This window comes from Hylaeus anthracinus, unplaced genomic scaffold, assembly GCF_026225885.1.
Source record: "Hylaeus anthracinus isolate JK02 unplaced genomic scaffold, UHH_iyHylAnth1.0_haploid 11982, whole genome shotgun sequence".
Taxonomy (NCBI): Eukaryota; Metazoa; Arthropoda; class Insecta; order Hymenoptera; family Colletidae; genus Hylaeus; species Hylaeus anthracinus.
Genome location: NW_026534330.1, coordinates 2,287,802 through 2,305,114, shown reverse-complemented (window position 1 = coordinate 2,305,114; position 17,313 = coordinate 2,287,802). Strand labels below are relative to the sequence as shown.

The 17,313-nt window shown below is 45.1% G+C and overlaps 2 protein-coding genes across 2 annotated transcripts; both read left to right on the top strand.

Annotated features, from left to right (window-relative positions):
* Positions 1-270: 270 nt before the first annotated feature.
* On the top strand, positions 271-7,157 carry LOC128886466 (uncharacterized). Its single transcript, XM_054141387.1, has 3 exons — positions 271-703; positions 4,224-4,301; positions 5,551-7,157. Exons 1-3 carry the CDS (start codon positions 533-535, stop codon positions 6,460-6,462), a joined length of 1,161 nt encoding a protein of 386 aa, XP_053997362.1. The 5' UTR covers positions 271-532; the 3' UTR covers positions 6,463-7,157.
* Positions 7,158-8,117: 960 nt separating this feature from the next.
* LOC128886492 (protein jagged-1-like) lies at positions 8,118-12,214 on the top strand. The gene is made up of 7 exons (XM_054141428.1): positions 8,118-8,354; positions 8,897-9,000; positions 9,369-9,525; positions 10,062-10,184; positions 10,628-10,758; positions 11,228-11,504; positions 11,713-12,214. Exons 1-7 carry the CDS (start codon positions 8,218-8,220, stop codon positions 12,029-12,031), a joined length of 1,248 nt encoding a protein of 415 aa, XP_053997403.1. The 5' UTR covers positions 8,118-8,217; the 3' UTR covers positions 12,032-12,214.
* Positions 12,215-17,313: the final 5,099 nt, after the last annotated feature.

The following is a 17,313-nucleotide window of genomic DNA, read 5'->3' as shown; positions in this document are numbered from 1 at the left end:
GTCAAATGAGGACAATTACCCAATCGCTTTCGATGAAACGAAAAATTCCCCCAACTCTTTCCGCGGTCTGGCCTACTTCGCCGTCAGAGAAATAATTCGGGCAGAAGGACGTTGATGCAGCGTGGTCGACCATATGCCGAGGGACGGTTCCAGCCCACGGATAATTACAAGGGATGCTACGTTGCCTTTAGGGGGTAGGGGCGGACTGAAATCCAATGGTGGGGCGCGTGGCTACATAAGGAAGGTACCGACCACCGAAGGGTCGCAGTCGGCTCGAAATTTCGGTGGTATCAAGACCTACGTCACTGCTCGTTTCCATCGACGCGCACGTTCCTCGCAAACGCGATTGTTTACGCGACACGTGAACCGACTAAATACTATCGATAATCGAAACAGTAATATATAAATACGTACGTTGTATTAATATCGCTTAATATTCGCATAAACTAGTGTTCCATTATAGACTACCGCAAACTCTTGTAACAGTGAACTAGTGAGTGCCATAGTCGAAGAGGAAATAGTGTGATTTGCCATGGAGATTTCGTGGTTCCTGTTGTTCACCTGGTGCGTCGCATTGGTCAGAGGTTTCGATCTTGGACCGATCGTCAGGATCGCGCAGTGCAGATCGCAGTGCCTCAGAAAGCATACAGTCGATGGGATATGCGATTGGTACACGGGACACCAGCAAACCAGTTGCAGCAAGGTAATTACAATGCATGTATTATCTTTTTAACATTCGAGTCTTTGTTATACGAGAACTGATATAAACGAAATTGTAATCAATTAAATTTAGTCTCTATCTCGCTTCAATCTCTTTATGCTTGTCGATATTAAAATTAAAAGTTTCACCTTAAAATGATATCTGTTTTATTCTCTCAAGAACCATCCAACGTGTATCCCATTCCTTTCATCGTATATCTCCTACACACACTATTCCGCGAGCCCATGTTTTTCTCTCCACAATATCCTCCCCCATTCGAAACGAGAACCGGCTGCAACTCGTCACGGATTTTCGAAGCACCACGTGCACCGAACAGTTTTTTCCCCGTAATTTTCTAAACATATTCGCAATCCGTTACAGAAATAACAGTGAGCAATATTTCGGAGCCAATAATCTTAAAATACAGATACTACCATCGTTCTTATACCGAGCTTGTTTTCCCTATTTATTTCTCCTGTAGCTTTCGTCTCTGAATTTCATTGTATACTATGTGCACATATAATTCGAATTTTACCATACCGGTTTTACGACGCATTTACTCGCAACTCTTTCCTTCTCGTAACCATCACCTGACGCACACCCACGTGCTCTCTACCGCCCACGACAAATTACTTCAACAATTGCCTCGTTATCAAAGCATAATTGGTAATCTTTATTTACTATTCCATCGTTTATAATTTCCCTCTAAAATGGTATATATTACTAGCTTGCACAGAATTCCGCATAAATACTTACCAGAGCAAGACATCATACGCTCGGACACTCTACAATTGTCTAACTTTAAATTGACAGTTAAGAGTTAGGTTACAGCAGTCCTTTTTCCGAGTTATTTCCTTTTCTACCAGATGTGTTTCCTCCATTTGCACTCGACACGACGTTTCTAACTTTAACGTGACCCTCTTTCCCGGGTCACCCAGAGTCCCCCTGTCTTTGAGCCATTCAACGCGTCCTGGAGACCAATTGCCTCGGAAAATCAACAGTCCCGTCGTCGTCTCGGCTCCACCGTCAGACCAAACAATAAACAATCCCCGTAGTCTCGGATATACCCTTTTGGAAAAATTGTTCGACGGAGTTTCGCGTAGGCGACACGACTCGATCGTCTGGAAATCTGATCGCGGGGACGTTCCGAGCGTCTCCGTCGACGATAAATCTCCTGTGTCGGTTTTATGGGGCGCCGTGGAAAATCATGGTGGTCCCCGCGCCCTCACCGACACCCCTGCCCATCCCTTGAACAGACACGTCGCAGATGGACAGATGGGAATCACGATTAACTCACGCACAATGCGGCTTGCGTGAGCGTGTGTGCGCAGGGCGTTGCTCATTTGGTGTACGGGGGGTGTCCATTAATTTCGAGGAAATCGATGCCATATTGTTCACCCGCAGAGAACAGAAATACGGAGAGTAGGTTTGTTAGCTACAATGGAATAAGTTTTCGTGCCGTAAACTAGCGATTTTATTAGTTTGTCTCAAATGTATGAGAACAACATGAGAGAGAGGTGCGTGTGATACTACGAGGTACACACGCCAGGCGTGGATATTATCGAGAAGTTGAGGGAAGGGGCACGATGATCCATTCAAATTTATGCTCGGGAAAGGAGAGTCCTCGAGAGTCGTTTACCCGGGACACATTTGAATAACGATTCTTCGAGGGGGCGGTCGAGCGGAGGTGGCTTAACGAAGGTCGTACGAGGAAACCCCTCGGAGAGAACGTTAGAGTTACGCCCGGATAATGACGATTATTCCTGGGTGGGGAATCTTCGCGCACGATTTGAACCGCCCCCTTCGCGAACGTAATTGTTTCATTATACTTCGAACAATCGGGTACGAATGGGAGAGTAACGTGAGCTGAGATCCAAATTGAGGAGTCTAACGCGTGGATGGGGGACCATTTAGAATTGGAAAGCCACATATTCGCTATTTTATTAATCCTGATGCATCTATTAGAATTCCATTTCTATGCTATTACTTATCGTAGTAAAAAATACAGCAGTAATTTTGTTATAGATTTTCTTCCATATATAGGTTGACCTAATTAAATTTATCTTTAGGGCCTTATCTAATTCTCATCTCTAATGCCCATCTATTCTAATTAAATTTATCTAAGGGTCTTCGGTAATCCCAAGAAGTCAAAGTCTACAGAAATCCCAGCTATAAATACGTGCATCGCGTAATTGCCCAGGCAGGAAAGCGGGTTCTTCGCGTATTTAATCGTAATCGTCTCGATGATCGCGATCGGCAGCTCCCGTTGCTACAGATGCATCTGGTGGCGCGAACGTCGGCGACGTCGTCGCTCCATCAAATTTCATCGAGTGCGACGATGATCGTGCCGTTATCGAGTTACGATCGACGGAGGGTCGTAAAGACTGCGTCCCCTCCCTGGGGGAAATCAATGACCGTGCTGTCGTAAAGTGAAATAAACGGGATAAAAGGACAAACGGAGAACTCTGGACTCCTTCGTCCGAGATGCTCGGGCACCGATCGACATCGCCTGCGGCCGTTAATTATCAAACAAAAAACTGCTTTGATCAAAGTAATTTATTTTTCGCCTACACGTATTCTCTAAAGGGATGGAAGTAGAAATGATGAAACCATAGTTGCACGTAGTCCCGAAAAGCATAAACCTGAAACGTGTTGAGTTCATAACCGAGCTGTATCTCTAATTTATTGCTTTGTTTAATAATTTACCCTGGAGCGAAGGAGACCGCATCCATCAAAGGATTCGTAACAAAGACTCGAAATTGTCTAGGAGAGAATCGTTCGCCTCGCGATCCCTTTTTTTCTGGTCATTTACACCAGCGAGCGTAAAAAGCTTCGGAAAAAGGAATCCCGGAGACTCGAGGGAATTATCGCGAAGCTGTTAGACGCTGATGTTGCTTTTTTGGGGGTCGTCATTAGCGCGGAAAGAGGGGGGAGGGGAGGGGAGGGGGCACGGCGTTTCTACGAAGCAGCCGGACTTAGAAGGAACACACCGCGATGAAGGATAATCGGGAACGGAGGGTAAGAAGGGGTCTCTCGTCGAGAGAGAAGAGAAGAAAAAAGAATCTGGAAACAGGGCTCCACGAGGGACGGTACCCCAATAAATATGAAGACAACAACGACGGTGCCTGTTATGCCTGAAACAGGTTGGAGCTAATTCGGCCCCTCCGTCCTCTCCAACCTTCGTCCTTTCTCGCTCTTTCATCGTTGTCGTTCCTTCTTTTTCGACTCTTTCTGACCCTCTTCGTCCTCTTCCTCTCTGGGTCCACTCCACCACCCCGCTGGTCCCTTAAATCGCTCGATTCAACGGTCCAGGTCCGATGGTTCTTATTCTCCCGTTCCTTCTTCGCGTTCCTCGGGCCTTTTCATCCCCCTGCGCCTCCCTGCTTGGTACCGTCGTCCTTTTTACTCGCGCGTCCCGTGCGTGCAAGAGCTTTTTGTTCAAAGCTGAAACCCACCTCCCTCTCTTCTCTCTGCCACGCTCTTTCGGTTCTTTCATGTGTTTTTTTCTCCTTCTGTGTTACAGTGCTGGCAGTACTGCGAGGCCCTCGAGAACCGGTGGGAGAAGACGAGAACCATTTGCGAGGGCGACCAGTATCTACATGTAAGTAAATTTACTGGTGAAGCAGGCTTTTGGATTAGGTCAGCGAGATGGAGGGGAATTCTTCGACCCTTCGGGACATTTTACAGGAAAGGGGGAAACGGCGAACAGAATTGGTGTTGCTGGCAAATTTCTTTTATTTACTTGTCGCCCTTAAACTCAAAATTGTTGACTGTCCTCGAACATCTTTCGTTCTCAAATTGTCTCCAAGGACTACGCGCACTTGGGCCAAGCAAAAGTAATTGTAAACTCGGTGTATTTTTTAAATGATTAAACAATGAACTCGTTACTTGGATATGTTACCTAAAAATTTGAAGATTAGCTCGCCCTTGTTGAAGGGTTAATCGTGAAACTTGAGTCTCATGGTATTCGCGATATTTCCAAGAATGCGCACCTGCAATCGTGTATCGAAACTCGAAACGTAACCGAATCCTCTCGTATTTCGGCCCCTTTCGTACAGGTAAACCAAGTTAACCTTCATCGCGTTCGATTCAGCGGCGGATCGAATCTACAGAAAACTCGAATCGATCAAGCGCGAGAAAAATCCCTTAACTTTGGCCGTTTGAAAGCTAAGGGATGAAAACGAGAGGGGGTAATCGCTGAACGGCACCTTGAGACGAGGAGAAAGGTCTTGCGTTGGAAGGGAGTACACGAAGGCCTGGGGATGAGAAAAATCCTTAGAAACCTACCTGTCGGTTTTCACGGAAGGTCGAGCCGCTTTGCCCACGGTCGAATTTAAAGTCCTCGATGTATCGACCCTAGGCGATAGAAATCTTTTTCAAATATTTGGGGAGCGACTGACTACCAGGTTACGGTGAATGTTTGGATTAGGAGCTCGAAAGAACGGTCTTTCCAGGTCGTCTCTCGAGCAACGATTTTTTGTCTAGATAACGGAATGTCTCTTTTAGAGAGATCGTTAATTATCGTTCGTCTCTAATGTACCTCTCGAAGGACAGATAGCGAGGAGAGATAACCCCACAATCCCAGGTTTCGATTCCTATGAAACTAGACGGAAGCAAAATCGCATTGATGGTCGAACAAACACGGGTTAAATATAGTAATACAATTGAAAGAAATGACCGATATCTTTGGTAATATGTAGATTTAAATTGTAGATTAACAGTATTTGATCATGAAGGAGGCTCTCTCTTTCTCTCTCTCTCTCTCGCTCTCTCGCTCTCGCTCTAAGCTTAACTCAGTATTCGAAAGCCTCTTTTCCTCGAGACCATACTGACTTTCGTATTTCTTCCAGTGCCCAGCCTGTCAGACAGCCTGTACCTTCCGCAAAACAAGGGTGGAGGAGAAGTACCTCCCCTCGATGCTACCAGCGCCCAAGAAAGCTCCCATAAACGTGGACAAATTCGACGTGTCGGTGGTGATGCGCAGGCTTTACAAGCAATGGAGAGTGGACGGATACTATCCTGGAGAACGCACGCCTAATCTGAGACCAGACACCTGGATCATCGTCGCCGTGGAAGACGGAGTGAGGCACTACAGTTGGCAAGAATGGGTTCCAACGTTGGAATCGTTGAAAGAAGGCCCCCTGTACGAGGCCACCATCTCCTGGAAGGATGTCCAGACTCAGCTGCAGAAGCAGAAGAACTTGCAGCAGGTTAGGTTCAACAACCGAGTGAGGCAGTTCTTCCTGGAGAAGTACGGAGAAAAAGTCTTGGCGGAGTGGAGGAGCCAAGAGGAGTCTCAGATCTCCGACGAGATATTCCGTAGGTTTTTCTTCAGGAGAAAGGACGAGGGTGGCGAAGAGGATCTAGAAGGTGACAACACTCCCTCTACAAGCAGCGCGTACAACGACAAAGTGGACAGGGAGCAATCAGGGAACAAGGAGTCTTACGTGGTGTCCTGGGAACCAGAGACAGGTGGTCTGATGGGGAACCAAGTGGCAGACTCGAATTTCGCTCAGATTTCTTTGACCCCTGGCACTAAATACCTAGTTAGAATCGCCTCGAACGACGGACCTGGCAGCTTCCCCATCGAAGTGGACACCAGGCCCAGTTCCGTTCAGGCCGAAAGGATAGAGACAACGTTTCAGGACTTGTATCCTTGGGACATCTTCGCAGCCTCGATCGCTGCAGCGATTTTAGTCTTCGTCGTTGGTATGATGAAGGTCTGCAAGAAGAACAAAAGCTACGAAGTGGAGGAAGTTTGAGGGACTAACGAACAATGAAGCATCGTTCAAGACGATGGCAAACTCAGGGATATGTTTTGCTTTAACGCGAGCGAATCCGGCGGATTAAAGGTAACAGAGAGAGAGAAGATTGTTGCTGGACTGTGCTGCCGTTAGTGTACAAATAGTTGAAACCGTCGTTCGAAGATGGTCACGAGTAGTCACTAGTATTTCTCCTTGTATAATTTCTTTGCAAGTAGGTGTGAGATCTTTGTTGACGTTAAGTGAACTGTAAATGTGAACGAGTTTAATGTGCGTACGATGTAAAGTAGTTCTTAAAGTATGTAGAAGATCCATTGCGAATTGTAGAGGAAATCGACGGCAACTTTGCAAACGATGGAAGCAGGAGGTTGGAGCATCGTCCAATCGAAGAAACGTACAAAGAACTTCGCGAGAGATTATAAATAATTGACTGGCCGATCTTGGAAGCAGGATATGTACAGATTCTTCGATGATATTTTTGTACGTATTAAGAGTACTAAATAACTTCTTGCTCAACGCGCAACGAACAGACTGTAAAAGAGTTCCTATCGCCGAGACAGAAAAGCGACGCCGAATCGCGGCGCCAAATCTCTGTATTTATTTGTAAATAGTAGCTCCGAAGCTTGTACAAAGTCTTTAAAATATAAATAAATTACTTCTAATAACATTGATTTTTGTAAAATGTTCACTTCGACTGCAGTCCTTCGGCAGAACGTCTATTTTCCATCGAGGAAACATTAAGGCGCCTTACAGTTTAATCCAGCGAGTCGACGGAATTTTAAGCCCCCACTTTGTCGATGATCCACGTCCTTCTCTACGAATAAAGTTGAATGACGAGGGTTCGTGAGGTTTTTCGTCGAATTTCGAAAGGGTCCGTCGACTGTCTCTTTATATCGAACGGATTTACACCAGATTACGGGAGGATTGAATGTTTCGGTCCGATCCTTCGGACAAGCTGGGGTTTCTGACGTCCGAAAAAGGTTCCCGTTATGCAGGAAGCGCAGAACACGAATTTAACAATCGAGATCGGCTTACGTTTAGCTGGAGATTTAATGAAACTTCGCAACAAATTTTCCAATGGGACTAGATGGAATTTACTTACTTTTACTGTGACAATCATTACCATCTTGGAACATGAGAGTTTTTTCACTGTGTACTCTGATATGAAAAGTTATACTTTTACGCGATACATAATTTTTTCGCAATTATCAAATGATTATTTTAGGTGAAATTCTCCAAATATAATACTTGTATAATATACAAAGCATCTCCTCCGCGGTATTGCGAGGGTTAAGTACAACTATGAAACTTTGTAAGGGTCATTAAATTTAGTACTCTAAAAAAGAACTGTTATTCTTGAAGAAACGGTAGTACAAGAGTCAATAAGAATTCTTTCAAGTTCCATGGCATACGAAGAAGCTTACGTGTGCTCCCGAGAAAGTTCCAGGACCGTCCATTTCCTTTCCATGGCCGCGGCGAACGCGACGCCTTCGGAGGGGAATGGCTCCTCTCGCGTAGTCGAAGAGGTGCATTGAACTTTCCCGAGCGAATAATAAACTTGTCGTGAGTCGACAAAAAGAAGCCAACTGTGAGCTCAGCAGGCTGTACCAGGCACATGCATACGCGTTTCACACGCGCACCATCCAACACTGGCCGCGATGAAAAAGTGTGCCGTGACCTCGAACAAGGTCCCGTTATCCAAGGCTTCGCCTTGGACGCGGACGTCCTCAGTCTTGACTCGGTAGTCAAGCAAAGATGATACTGCTGGTCGCCTGTCTCAGCCTCCTAATTGGTCCCGGTGAACTGGGAAACCTGAACAATGGCCTATCCGTCGGTGTGACAACTGCTCTCGGCATCGGTGCGTTGCCTTTTGGATTCGCGACAGGACCCAGGTATCACGAATTACTCTTCCATTTCGTCGTTTACGTGATTCGATTGACAAAGTTGCTACGCTTTCTTTCGGTGAAGGAGACTTCGAATTCCTTTAGGACAGTAGTGCAAATCTTTATTCCGTGATAGGTCAAAAGAATTAAGTAATATTATCTGTAGTCCAGATTTCAGTTTAAAATGTGTGTGAGATTCGAAACTGTCGAAGTGCAAAGGTTAATCACTCAGATCCATTACTGTTTTCGATCCCTGTCCTCCCTGCAATTTCGATATTTTACTAAATCGATCTGATTATATCCATGACCTAATTTAACGTAATAAGTAGTTGTTAGGTAGTTAACGTGCCTTGAATCGAATCTAGAAACGTAATTATAGAAAATTGCACGTAATATGTCATCGTCGAGGATTAGATTGTTGTACCAATCTCTTGCACCACGTGATTAATACACTTCAATCGTTAGATGGTTGAACGGTGTTCCCTTCGTTGTTCGATTACACTCCCGTGTCGCAGTGTTCGGGAAATAATTAACTCGCGCACTCTCCACAGGTACGTTCCGAAATGGAAAAAGCAGGCGTGCGAAATACCAGCCTCTCAGCATCCAAATTCGCACTACGTCTGCGACGAAGCTGGAGAAGTAAAGTGTTTACCAGGTAAAAGTCTAAATCGAACGGTGCCATTAGATCATATTTAGCCATGGGAAAGAAAGTTTTCGACTAAATTTTAGACCGGAGAACATTTAGAATGAAGGGGACTTTGAACGTTTGTTTTCAAACGAGGAAACTTTCTTCCCTTTGACCTTTATGAAACGAGACCCAAGACAATGGAATTAGAAACCAGCTCGTTAACTATCTCTACGTATGTTTGTGCGCTCGTAAACCTTGGACGTTCCTCAAACTTCATAAAAAAAGAAAGAGCGACTCGTAGAATTCAGCATCGACTCTCTGTAGAAAAGCATAATAAGAACCTAACGATACCGGCATTCCTCTTCATATACGATCGTATATTTTTTTTCGCTTAGGATGGACGGGCGATTTGTGCGACGTGCCAATCTGTCGCAAGGGGTGCGACCCTCTTCAGGGTTACTGCCGTCGACCCGGTGAATGTCGCTGCAAATTGGGCTTCTATGGCGAGCTGTGCGACAAGTGTGTAGCTTTGCCAGGATGTCAGCACGGCAGGTAAGTTGTCGTTTCTTTTTCTTCCTCGACAGATGAAAAGAAAAGCACGATTGATCGACGAGGCAATCAACCATATTGGTCCGTTCCTCTGGCCTAGCAGAACCCTTGGAACGAATCGAAACCACGGTCCACTTCCGATTGGGTTTCAATTTCACCCAGAAATATCATATTCCAGCGGCGACGACGCTTTCAACTGTACGTGTCACGACTGCCGACGAGCTAACTCGTCGCTGGACTCCTCAATGCTAAACGAGCCTCGGTGGGATACGTTTAAGGGGCATTCTATCTTAGAAATGGAATAATTCGCAGAAAAAGCCTTAGTTTGCGTTCTCTAGAATGTCCTGACACTTTAAGAAAGAAAGATTCTATAAAGATCGATTTTGTCAACCTTGTATAGCGTCATAAGCTCTCGATCCGATCCAACCGCGAATTGGACACCGATTTTACCTTGACCAACAACAAGCATAATTTCTAACGTCAATTAGAAAGAATAATACCATCCTTGCGGTAGACACTGAGCGGATTTTCACTTTCAGCTGTAACGTGAGCTTCGAGTGTTCCTGCGATCCTGGGTGGAAAGGCATGTTCTGCTCGGAACCGATCTGCGCAACCGATTGCCTGTCCAGCCAGGGATACTGCGAGAAGCCAGGCGAGTGCAGGTAAAGTGCAACGCGTAATGGCGGAGTAATGAGCGGTTATCAGTCCCGGTAGCGGCGAATCGAAGCAATGAAACCGCCCGTTTGCTCGACCCTCGTTCCATTAACGTTCACAGCTGGTAATTTGGAGCAGGCGTGGAAGCCGTGAAGGCTTTTAAATGCTGCTTTTTCTGTCGATAAAAGAACCACACAAGCTGCTACACATCTATTCCAAGCAAGAGTCAGAGATAGAAAAAAATGTTTGCGGCATTTAGTTTGGTATTTAACTGGAGACACGTATTCGTGTAATCCAAGTTTCTAATAGTAGTTAAGATCCTATCGCATATCGTGTCCGAGTAGAAACGATATGAAAACAATATAATAGTCGGATATCAATTGTTTAAGACGAAACGGCGACCACTGTAGCTCCGATCTTTTGTTCTAATTGTTCATTTGGTGTTTTCTAGGTGCCGACTAGGTTGGCAGGGGCCAAAGTGTAAGCAGTGCGCAGTTTTGCCAGGATGTATGCATGGAACATGTCAAGGACCTCTGGAATGTCGCTGCGAGCCTGGCTGGACTGGACTCCTTTGTCAGACACGTAAGTAAACATCTTCCTCTAAACCTACTAACTGAAATTACGTTAAAATTGAATCCAAGTTCTTGTTACCTTATTTACACGATTAAAGTACCTTTCTATCAAAGGTACAAGTCCACTCTATAATAATTCATACCATGTAGCCATCAGTTATCTTGAATATTACATGTATGCGTATACCAGTGTACCTACCCATCTCGTATTCATCCATTTCACGATAATTTTACTCGTGCAATGTCACTTTAACACAGCCTTCGTTTTCCCAAGCCCTCGTAGTACTTTCTCTATTGTGGTTTGGTGCTCTTAGGGGCCTTTGTCCCGGAGCACGCGATAAGTGACTTATCCATATATCCGTCCAAGTAGGAAGGGCTCGCAGATGCAATCCGATTAATTAGAGTAGCCTCTTCGCGATCCAACAATTTCATTTACCGAGTCTGCTTCGTCCAATTAAATTTGTTCCGTCTCTGCGCAGCGCTCTGCTCGCAAGGATGCAGCCGAGAGCATGGCACCTGCCGTCGTCCAGGAACGTGCAGGTGTCGCGTAGGATGGACAGGTCCTAACTGCACCGAATGCGTCCCTTATCCTGGATGCGTCCACGGGTCCTGCAAACGACCATGGGAATGTCGATGCGAGCCTGGATGGGCGGGCGATCTGTGCAACGAGAAGCTGACTTACTGCGACGAGCATCCAGGAATCTGTCGCAACAATGCAACCTGCATGAGTATGACAGAGGAAGACGGCAATTACAGGTAAAATTATCGACTGCCGTGGCGACACTACTTTTCCACTCGATAACCTTGACGATCGAGAAGTAACTCTTTGATCTGTAACAGCGATAACATTCTTAATACATCCAGTAAATTATGACTAAAACCGCTTGGCTCAAGGTTCGTGTTTAATTTTTCAGAAAGAAAGATTGAAAAAATTACTAATTTTACGATTGTATTTTGATTGCAGATGCATTTGTCCTCTTGGCTACATGGGTCGTCAGTGTCAAATCAAAACGATGGTCCCCTCGACGGAGCTGATACCTCCGATGCCCGAATCCACGGATTCGGAGATAAAACCGCAAACGATTTCAACGAAACCAGAACTTAATTCTCAAATTGTAGACGACACGGTGAAGGAGGAAGAGCAGACGGCTGAACCTCTTGGACCAATTGTTATCACGGATCCACCGTCCACTATCGATCCCTCCGCGACCGTAGGAAAATGGCCAACCGAGCCTCCGACGGAACCACCCTTCATGGAACTGGACAACGAAAACGAAACGTAGAATACGACGGAGTCTGATCTTTGACTGTTATTTATTTAACTTATTTATTTATTTATTCCAATCGTAATCATGTTTTGTATCGCTTAAAAGTTACTTGCTCCGAATATAATTGACGAAGATTACTTTTATACGCGAGAGTCTTTTACACGTAGGATAATAAATAAATGGAGTCATAGACGTGTAGTTGGGTGTGCGATCAAAATGATCGATCTGCTTCGATCAGGGCGCCGAGAGTTTTGTGCTAACGATCGTTATGCTAGCTAGGAGCCAATTACTGCTTTCAGCGGCCACCACGCAAATGGTACGTGCTTAAAGTACCTTCGAAACCCATACTCCATGGGATCTAAACGCGTGTAAACATTCTCGTGGAACGTTACGCTCCAACGAGCATCTATTCGATGTTACTCGATGCATATTGCGCCGCAGCGTGTGTCGTTTTCAACACACGCGCGGCTAGATCGACTGCCCACGTAATCGACCGTCCGAGTCTCGCTATTCTTACGTAACAAGGTGCATTTTTACCCCTCGACGCGTTCGTCACTCTCAAGTTGAGCCATTAACGAGCTTCAAAGGGTCACGCTTTTAAAAGCAATTTCGTTAAGGCTATCGATCGAGGTCTGAAATTTTCTGTAACAGCTTCAGGATTTTCTGAAGCAATTTTTTAATACTTTATGATAGCTGCGAGTATCGTATAAAATACACAATTGATCGTTTTTCTGTACTTGATAGGAGACTTCTTAATCAAGAATGGTCTAACACCTGTTTCAGTTAGCCGACACGTCATAAGATGTAACAAATTCGTCATCGAGATAACGCGGAAAAGAGAAAACGAAAGTTCCGAGGGTCTCATCGACCACTGCAATGTGAATTTCGACCTCGTTACAACGCTGTAACTCGTTTACATGCCACGCGCGCGTATTCACGTGTACACAGATAATGAAGCTACATTCTCTCGACCGGTTTTCGTGTCGAGACACAGTATCGACCAGTTCACTTCCTCCATCGAAACAGATCAATCTTTCGAAATTCATCGAACTGGTTCCCGGTTCCGTGACCTTTCCCACGTATAAACTTAACTCTTGCTACTCTGTTACGTGAAAGTACTCAGAGTACATTTATCAAAGAAAATGGTAAAAACCGGAATATGTGGCTTTGAATTTTATTCAGGAAAATGTCTTAAGATTCGAGGATTCATCCGCGTTCCACGACCTGCCCTTTCACGTTTCTTCAATTCGAACGAAACAATCGATGGGAACTCCCTTCGAACTGGTTCAAGTGAATGATAGGAGTAGAAAAGGCGTAAATCGTCGAGCGATGACGACGCGATCCGATGTTCTCAGAAGGACGATTATCAGAGCATGCTACAATACAGGCCGATCTCCGGACGTGCTTCATTAGCCACGATCAAAGAAGGATCGTACCTGCAATCCAACGATGCTGAGTCAGTCGTAAAATTAGTAGACGGTAACGAAGATAGAACGTAAAACTATCCAAAAATTTAAGTGGCGTTAAACCGACCATGCAATCAAACTTCAACCCCCTTTTTATATTCCTTCGCGAGGGTTTTTATCGTTGGAAGCTTGAATATGCGGTCGCATAAATCAAAGAATTTTCAACGTTTATCTTTATTTTATTTATCAAAACTAGCAACCAGTTCGCGCGATTGCATTTTTGCATCTGTTAAGTTTCAACAAATATTTTACTTTTAGATGTAAGACTAACAGGTGGCTGTTCTTATGACATGTTCTTTTATCTTTAAAAAGATTGCAAGTATTTCTCGTTTGCGCCAATCACGAGCAAGAAATATTGACGAGTACACGGGAAAGGGAAGTTGAATATTCCGCGAGTGCATGAAATTCCTTGAAACTTGAAATGGACAGACATAGTTGCAAGTTGGATCTAACTGTACGATAATATCGAACGTAATCGGAGCAACAAGAAGTCTGATGAAACTTCCGAAGGCAGTGCTAGAAGTGCAACAGTCCTACTGCGTAATTTAACTCGAAAGACGTGTTTAAAAAATTAGTTTGACTCCCAGCTTCCTGCTTTCTGGATTAACACTTTCGCCGTCGATTTTTATCTTGCTCGAAGCGAGCGTATCGCACAGTTTTGCAACATGTCACATGTTTTAAATCGAGCAACGAAAAAAAAATATTCGACAAAATTAACTCAAGTTCCAATTGACTGAAGCAACCACGGAAAAAATTATTGGTTTGTAAATCCTGGATAAACAACGTGTACGGATAGGGCTGGTTTCAGAGCGAAACGACCTAAGAGACTGCTTCATAAGGCAAGCCGTGCGCGTTACACCAGAAAACGAGAAACACGCGCAACGAAATCCGCGACGCGTAAAACGCTTCAAGCTTTCCTCGTTATCAACGTTCGAATCTAAGCTGCGCTATCGACCCACTCGATCGAACCTTCTGGCGGAGCAATAGGACAAAGCACTTGAGCAAATAAAAATCCGAATAGGGACTCTCATGCAACTTCCTACAGTTCGCCAGATTCGAGTCGTCGTATTCGCGTTCCTTGCCGCCCACGCTGCGGTGAGTATGCTGTTCTAAATTTACACATTTATGAATTTAATGCGCTGCAACTATTCTGTTCACATTTCTATTTCTAACTTACCGTTTTCTGCTCGTCGTCTTTGAAATATAAACGCAAAACAGGGTGCTCTGGACAATTCAACAAGTGTCTTCTTGATCAAAAAGTTATTAAGCAGCAAAAATGGTTCTTGATGGTGCATTATTCACTGTATATATTGAGAAACATGCTAACTTTGCATTTTTACTCTGGGCTCTCGTCCTGCACGGATCGTTAAGTGTCCATTTTCTGCAATGCGGGCTACTGGTTGGAATGGCGAACAGGAAAAGCCTCGAGAGATCGTTCTGGCGGGAGGGAGAGGCTCTCGCGAGTGATTTCCCTTTCAAATCGGTTCGCCCTTCGCCGTTCCCGCGAACAGAAAATTCCAGATCCGCAATTGCACAAATGTTAGACCGCCTTCCAGCACCAGCGGTTCGACGACACGAAAATCGACCGCCTCGTATTCGGTGAAGAAACGCTCTAACCGGAAGGGAAAGGGCGAACTTCCCCTTCGGAACTCACCACGAGGTCCTGTTCAAACGTTCCAGTAAATAGAGGGCATCCGACGAACGATCAAAGCGTGGTCGCGTAATTGCGTTTCAGCGGGTAGGTGTGTGCGTACGCAGGGAAACGTTCGTTCTGCTCGCGACGTACGTACGTTTGAATTTTAAGTTTCACCTCTTGCAAAATCGCGCTTGGAATGACAAATATTATAATTATCAGTTGTGGAGTAGATCGAGAGGACTAGAAATGTTGAAGAAATAGCAATGGTCCTCCTATAAATTGTTCTTTAACATAGATTCCGATCTTAATATGTAATTACACCTATTAATTTTGATTGTGAAAATCTGAGTAAAGCACGCGAGTTTTGGCGAGCCATTCTAGGCATGCATTTGACCCGAAGCGTTAATCACCAAATCAGATTTTCCCATTATCAACGCGGGTCGTAGAACTGGTACTGTAATGGATTTTACGTAACCCTTTGACGGCTATCGAGACCAAGCATCTACATTATGCCAGGCTCCCGATATGGTCCGCAAACGTTATGTTGCGATCCGTAATGCACATCGTATGCACGCACCGATACGCTCGGATGTAATGCACTCTAGTAACTGGCGCGATTGCGTTTCTTTCAGGGTCGTGCAAGAAAAACGGTTCGTGGCATCGTGCGTGAGAGTCGTTTCCCTTTTCGTTTTCATCTGGAGCATTGTCCAGGCTAATTAGAATTCGAATTTCACGACCACTGGGGCAGAAATGTAACAAGGCTGCGCAATGGCGAGTAATGAATACTGATTTCCCTTTTGACTGATCACTGCGCCGGCGTCGGCGCAAACGATTACAATTATTACGCAAAGGATCGAGTCTGGTCACAGCTATTTCGTGCCCGACTCGAGAGCACGATAAGCGCGTGGAAATGTTGGAAATGTTCGATCTTCGACACCGATATTTTCTTAGAAACGATCGAATTTGCGTGAACTATGTAATCATTTATTTTAAATTAAAAATCAATGGATGGGAACATTATATTTATGTCGACAATTAGGCAAACACTCGCAGTTTGGGTCGATTTTTATCGCGCAACGTTGCAACAGAAATATGTAGTCCGACTAGTCGGCGCACGCATCATAATGTGAAAACTCTGATCGTTTGAATTTTACCACATTCTTGCGTTAGCGTTGCGACACGATATCGCGGAAGATCGCAACGCAGACCTCGATTTCGATTCCGACTTTTCTTTGTTTCGACGAACCCCGTCGCTCCTGTTTTCCTTTTACACATCGGCAATGTGGAGTACTCGGTCGGTAATGCAGATTGCGCAGTCGGTAATGCAGATTGCGCAGTCGGTAATGTAGAGTACTCGGTCGATAATGCAGATTGCGCAGCCGGTAATGTAGATTACTCGGTCGATAATGCAGATTGCTCTGTCGGTAATGTAGAGTACTCGGTCGGTAATGCAGATTGCGCAGCCGGTAATGCAGAGTACTCGGTCGGTAATGCAGATTGATCTGTCGGTAATGTAGAGTACTCTGTCGGTAATGCAGATTGAGCAGTCGGTAATGCAGAGTACTCGGTCGATAATGCAGATTGCTCTGTACGTAATGTCGCGCGATCAGTCGATAATGCAGATTGCTCAATCGGTAATGTAGAGTACTCGGTCGATAAAGCAGATTACTCGGCCGATGATGCGGATTACTCGGTCGATGATGCGAATTGCTCTGTCGGACATGGAGCACTCGGTCGATCATGCAGATTGCGCTGTCGGTAATGTAGAATACTCGGTCGATAATGCCAATGGCTCTGTCGGTAATGCAGCACGCTTGGCCGGTAACGCAGAGTGCTCGGTCGATAATGCAATTATTTCACTTTTCACTGCGTTTTCCCATACTTTTAAGCAAGATCTAGTGCGTATTCATATAAATAGACTAGAAATTATTTCACTGCACCTTTTTGGAAATCGGTTAAATTTTTGTACCAAAAAATTAATCGGCGCTCGGTCGATAATGCAGATTACTCGGCCGATAAAGCAGACTGCTCGGTCGATAATGCAGATTACTCGGCCGGTAAAGTAGAGTGCTCGGTCGGTAATACAGATTGCGCTGTCGGTAATGTAGAGTGCTCGGTCGGTAATGCAGATTGCGCAGTCGGTAATGTAGAGTACTCGGCCGGTAATGCAGATTGCGCTGTCGGTAATGTAGAGC

Coding starts and splice junctions, on each gene's coding strand:
- LOC128886466 (XM_054141387.1), top strand. CDS start 533: ATGGAGATTTCGTGGTTCCTGTTGTTCACCTGGTGCGTCGCATTGGTC. Junction 704..4,223: donor AGCAAACCAGTTGCAGCAAG/GTAATTACAATG, acceptor TCTGTGTTACAG/TGCTGGCAGTACTGCGAGGC. Junction 4,302..5,550: donor AGGGCGACCAGTATCTACAT/GTAAGTAAATTT, acceptor TATTTCTTCCAG/TGCCCAGCCTGTCAGACAGC.
- LOC128886492 (XM_054141428.1), top strand. CDS start 8,218: ATGATACTGCTGGTCGCCTGTCTCAGCCTCCTAATTGGTCCCGGTGAA. Junction 9,001..9,368: donor AGAAGTAAAGTGTTTACCAG/GTAAAAGTCTAA, acceptor TTTTTCGCTTAG/GATGGACGGGCGATTTGTGC. Junction 11,505..11,712: donor GAGGAAGACGGCAATTACAG/GTAAAATTATCG, acceptor TTTTGATTGCAG/ATGCATTTGTCCTCTTGGCT.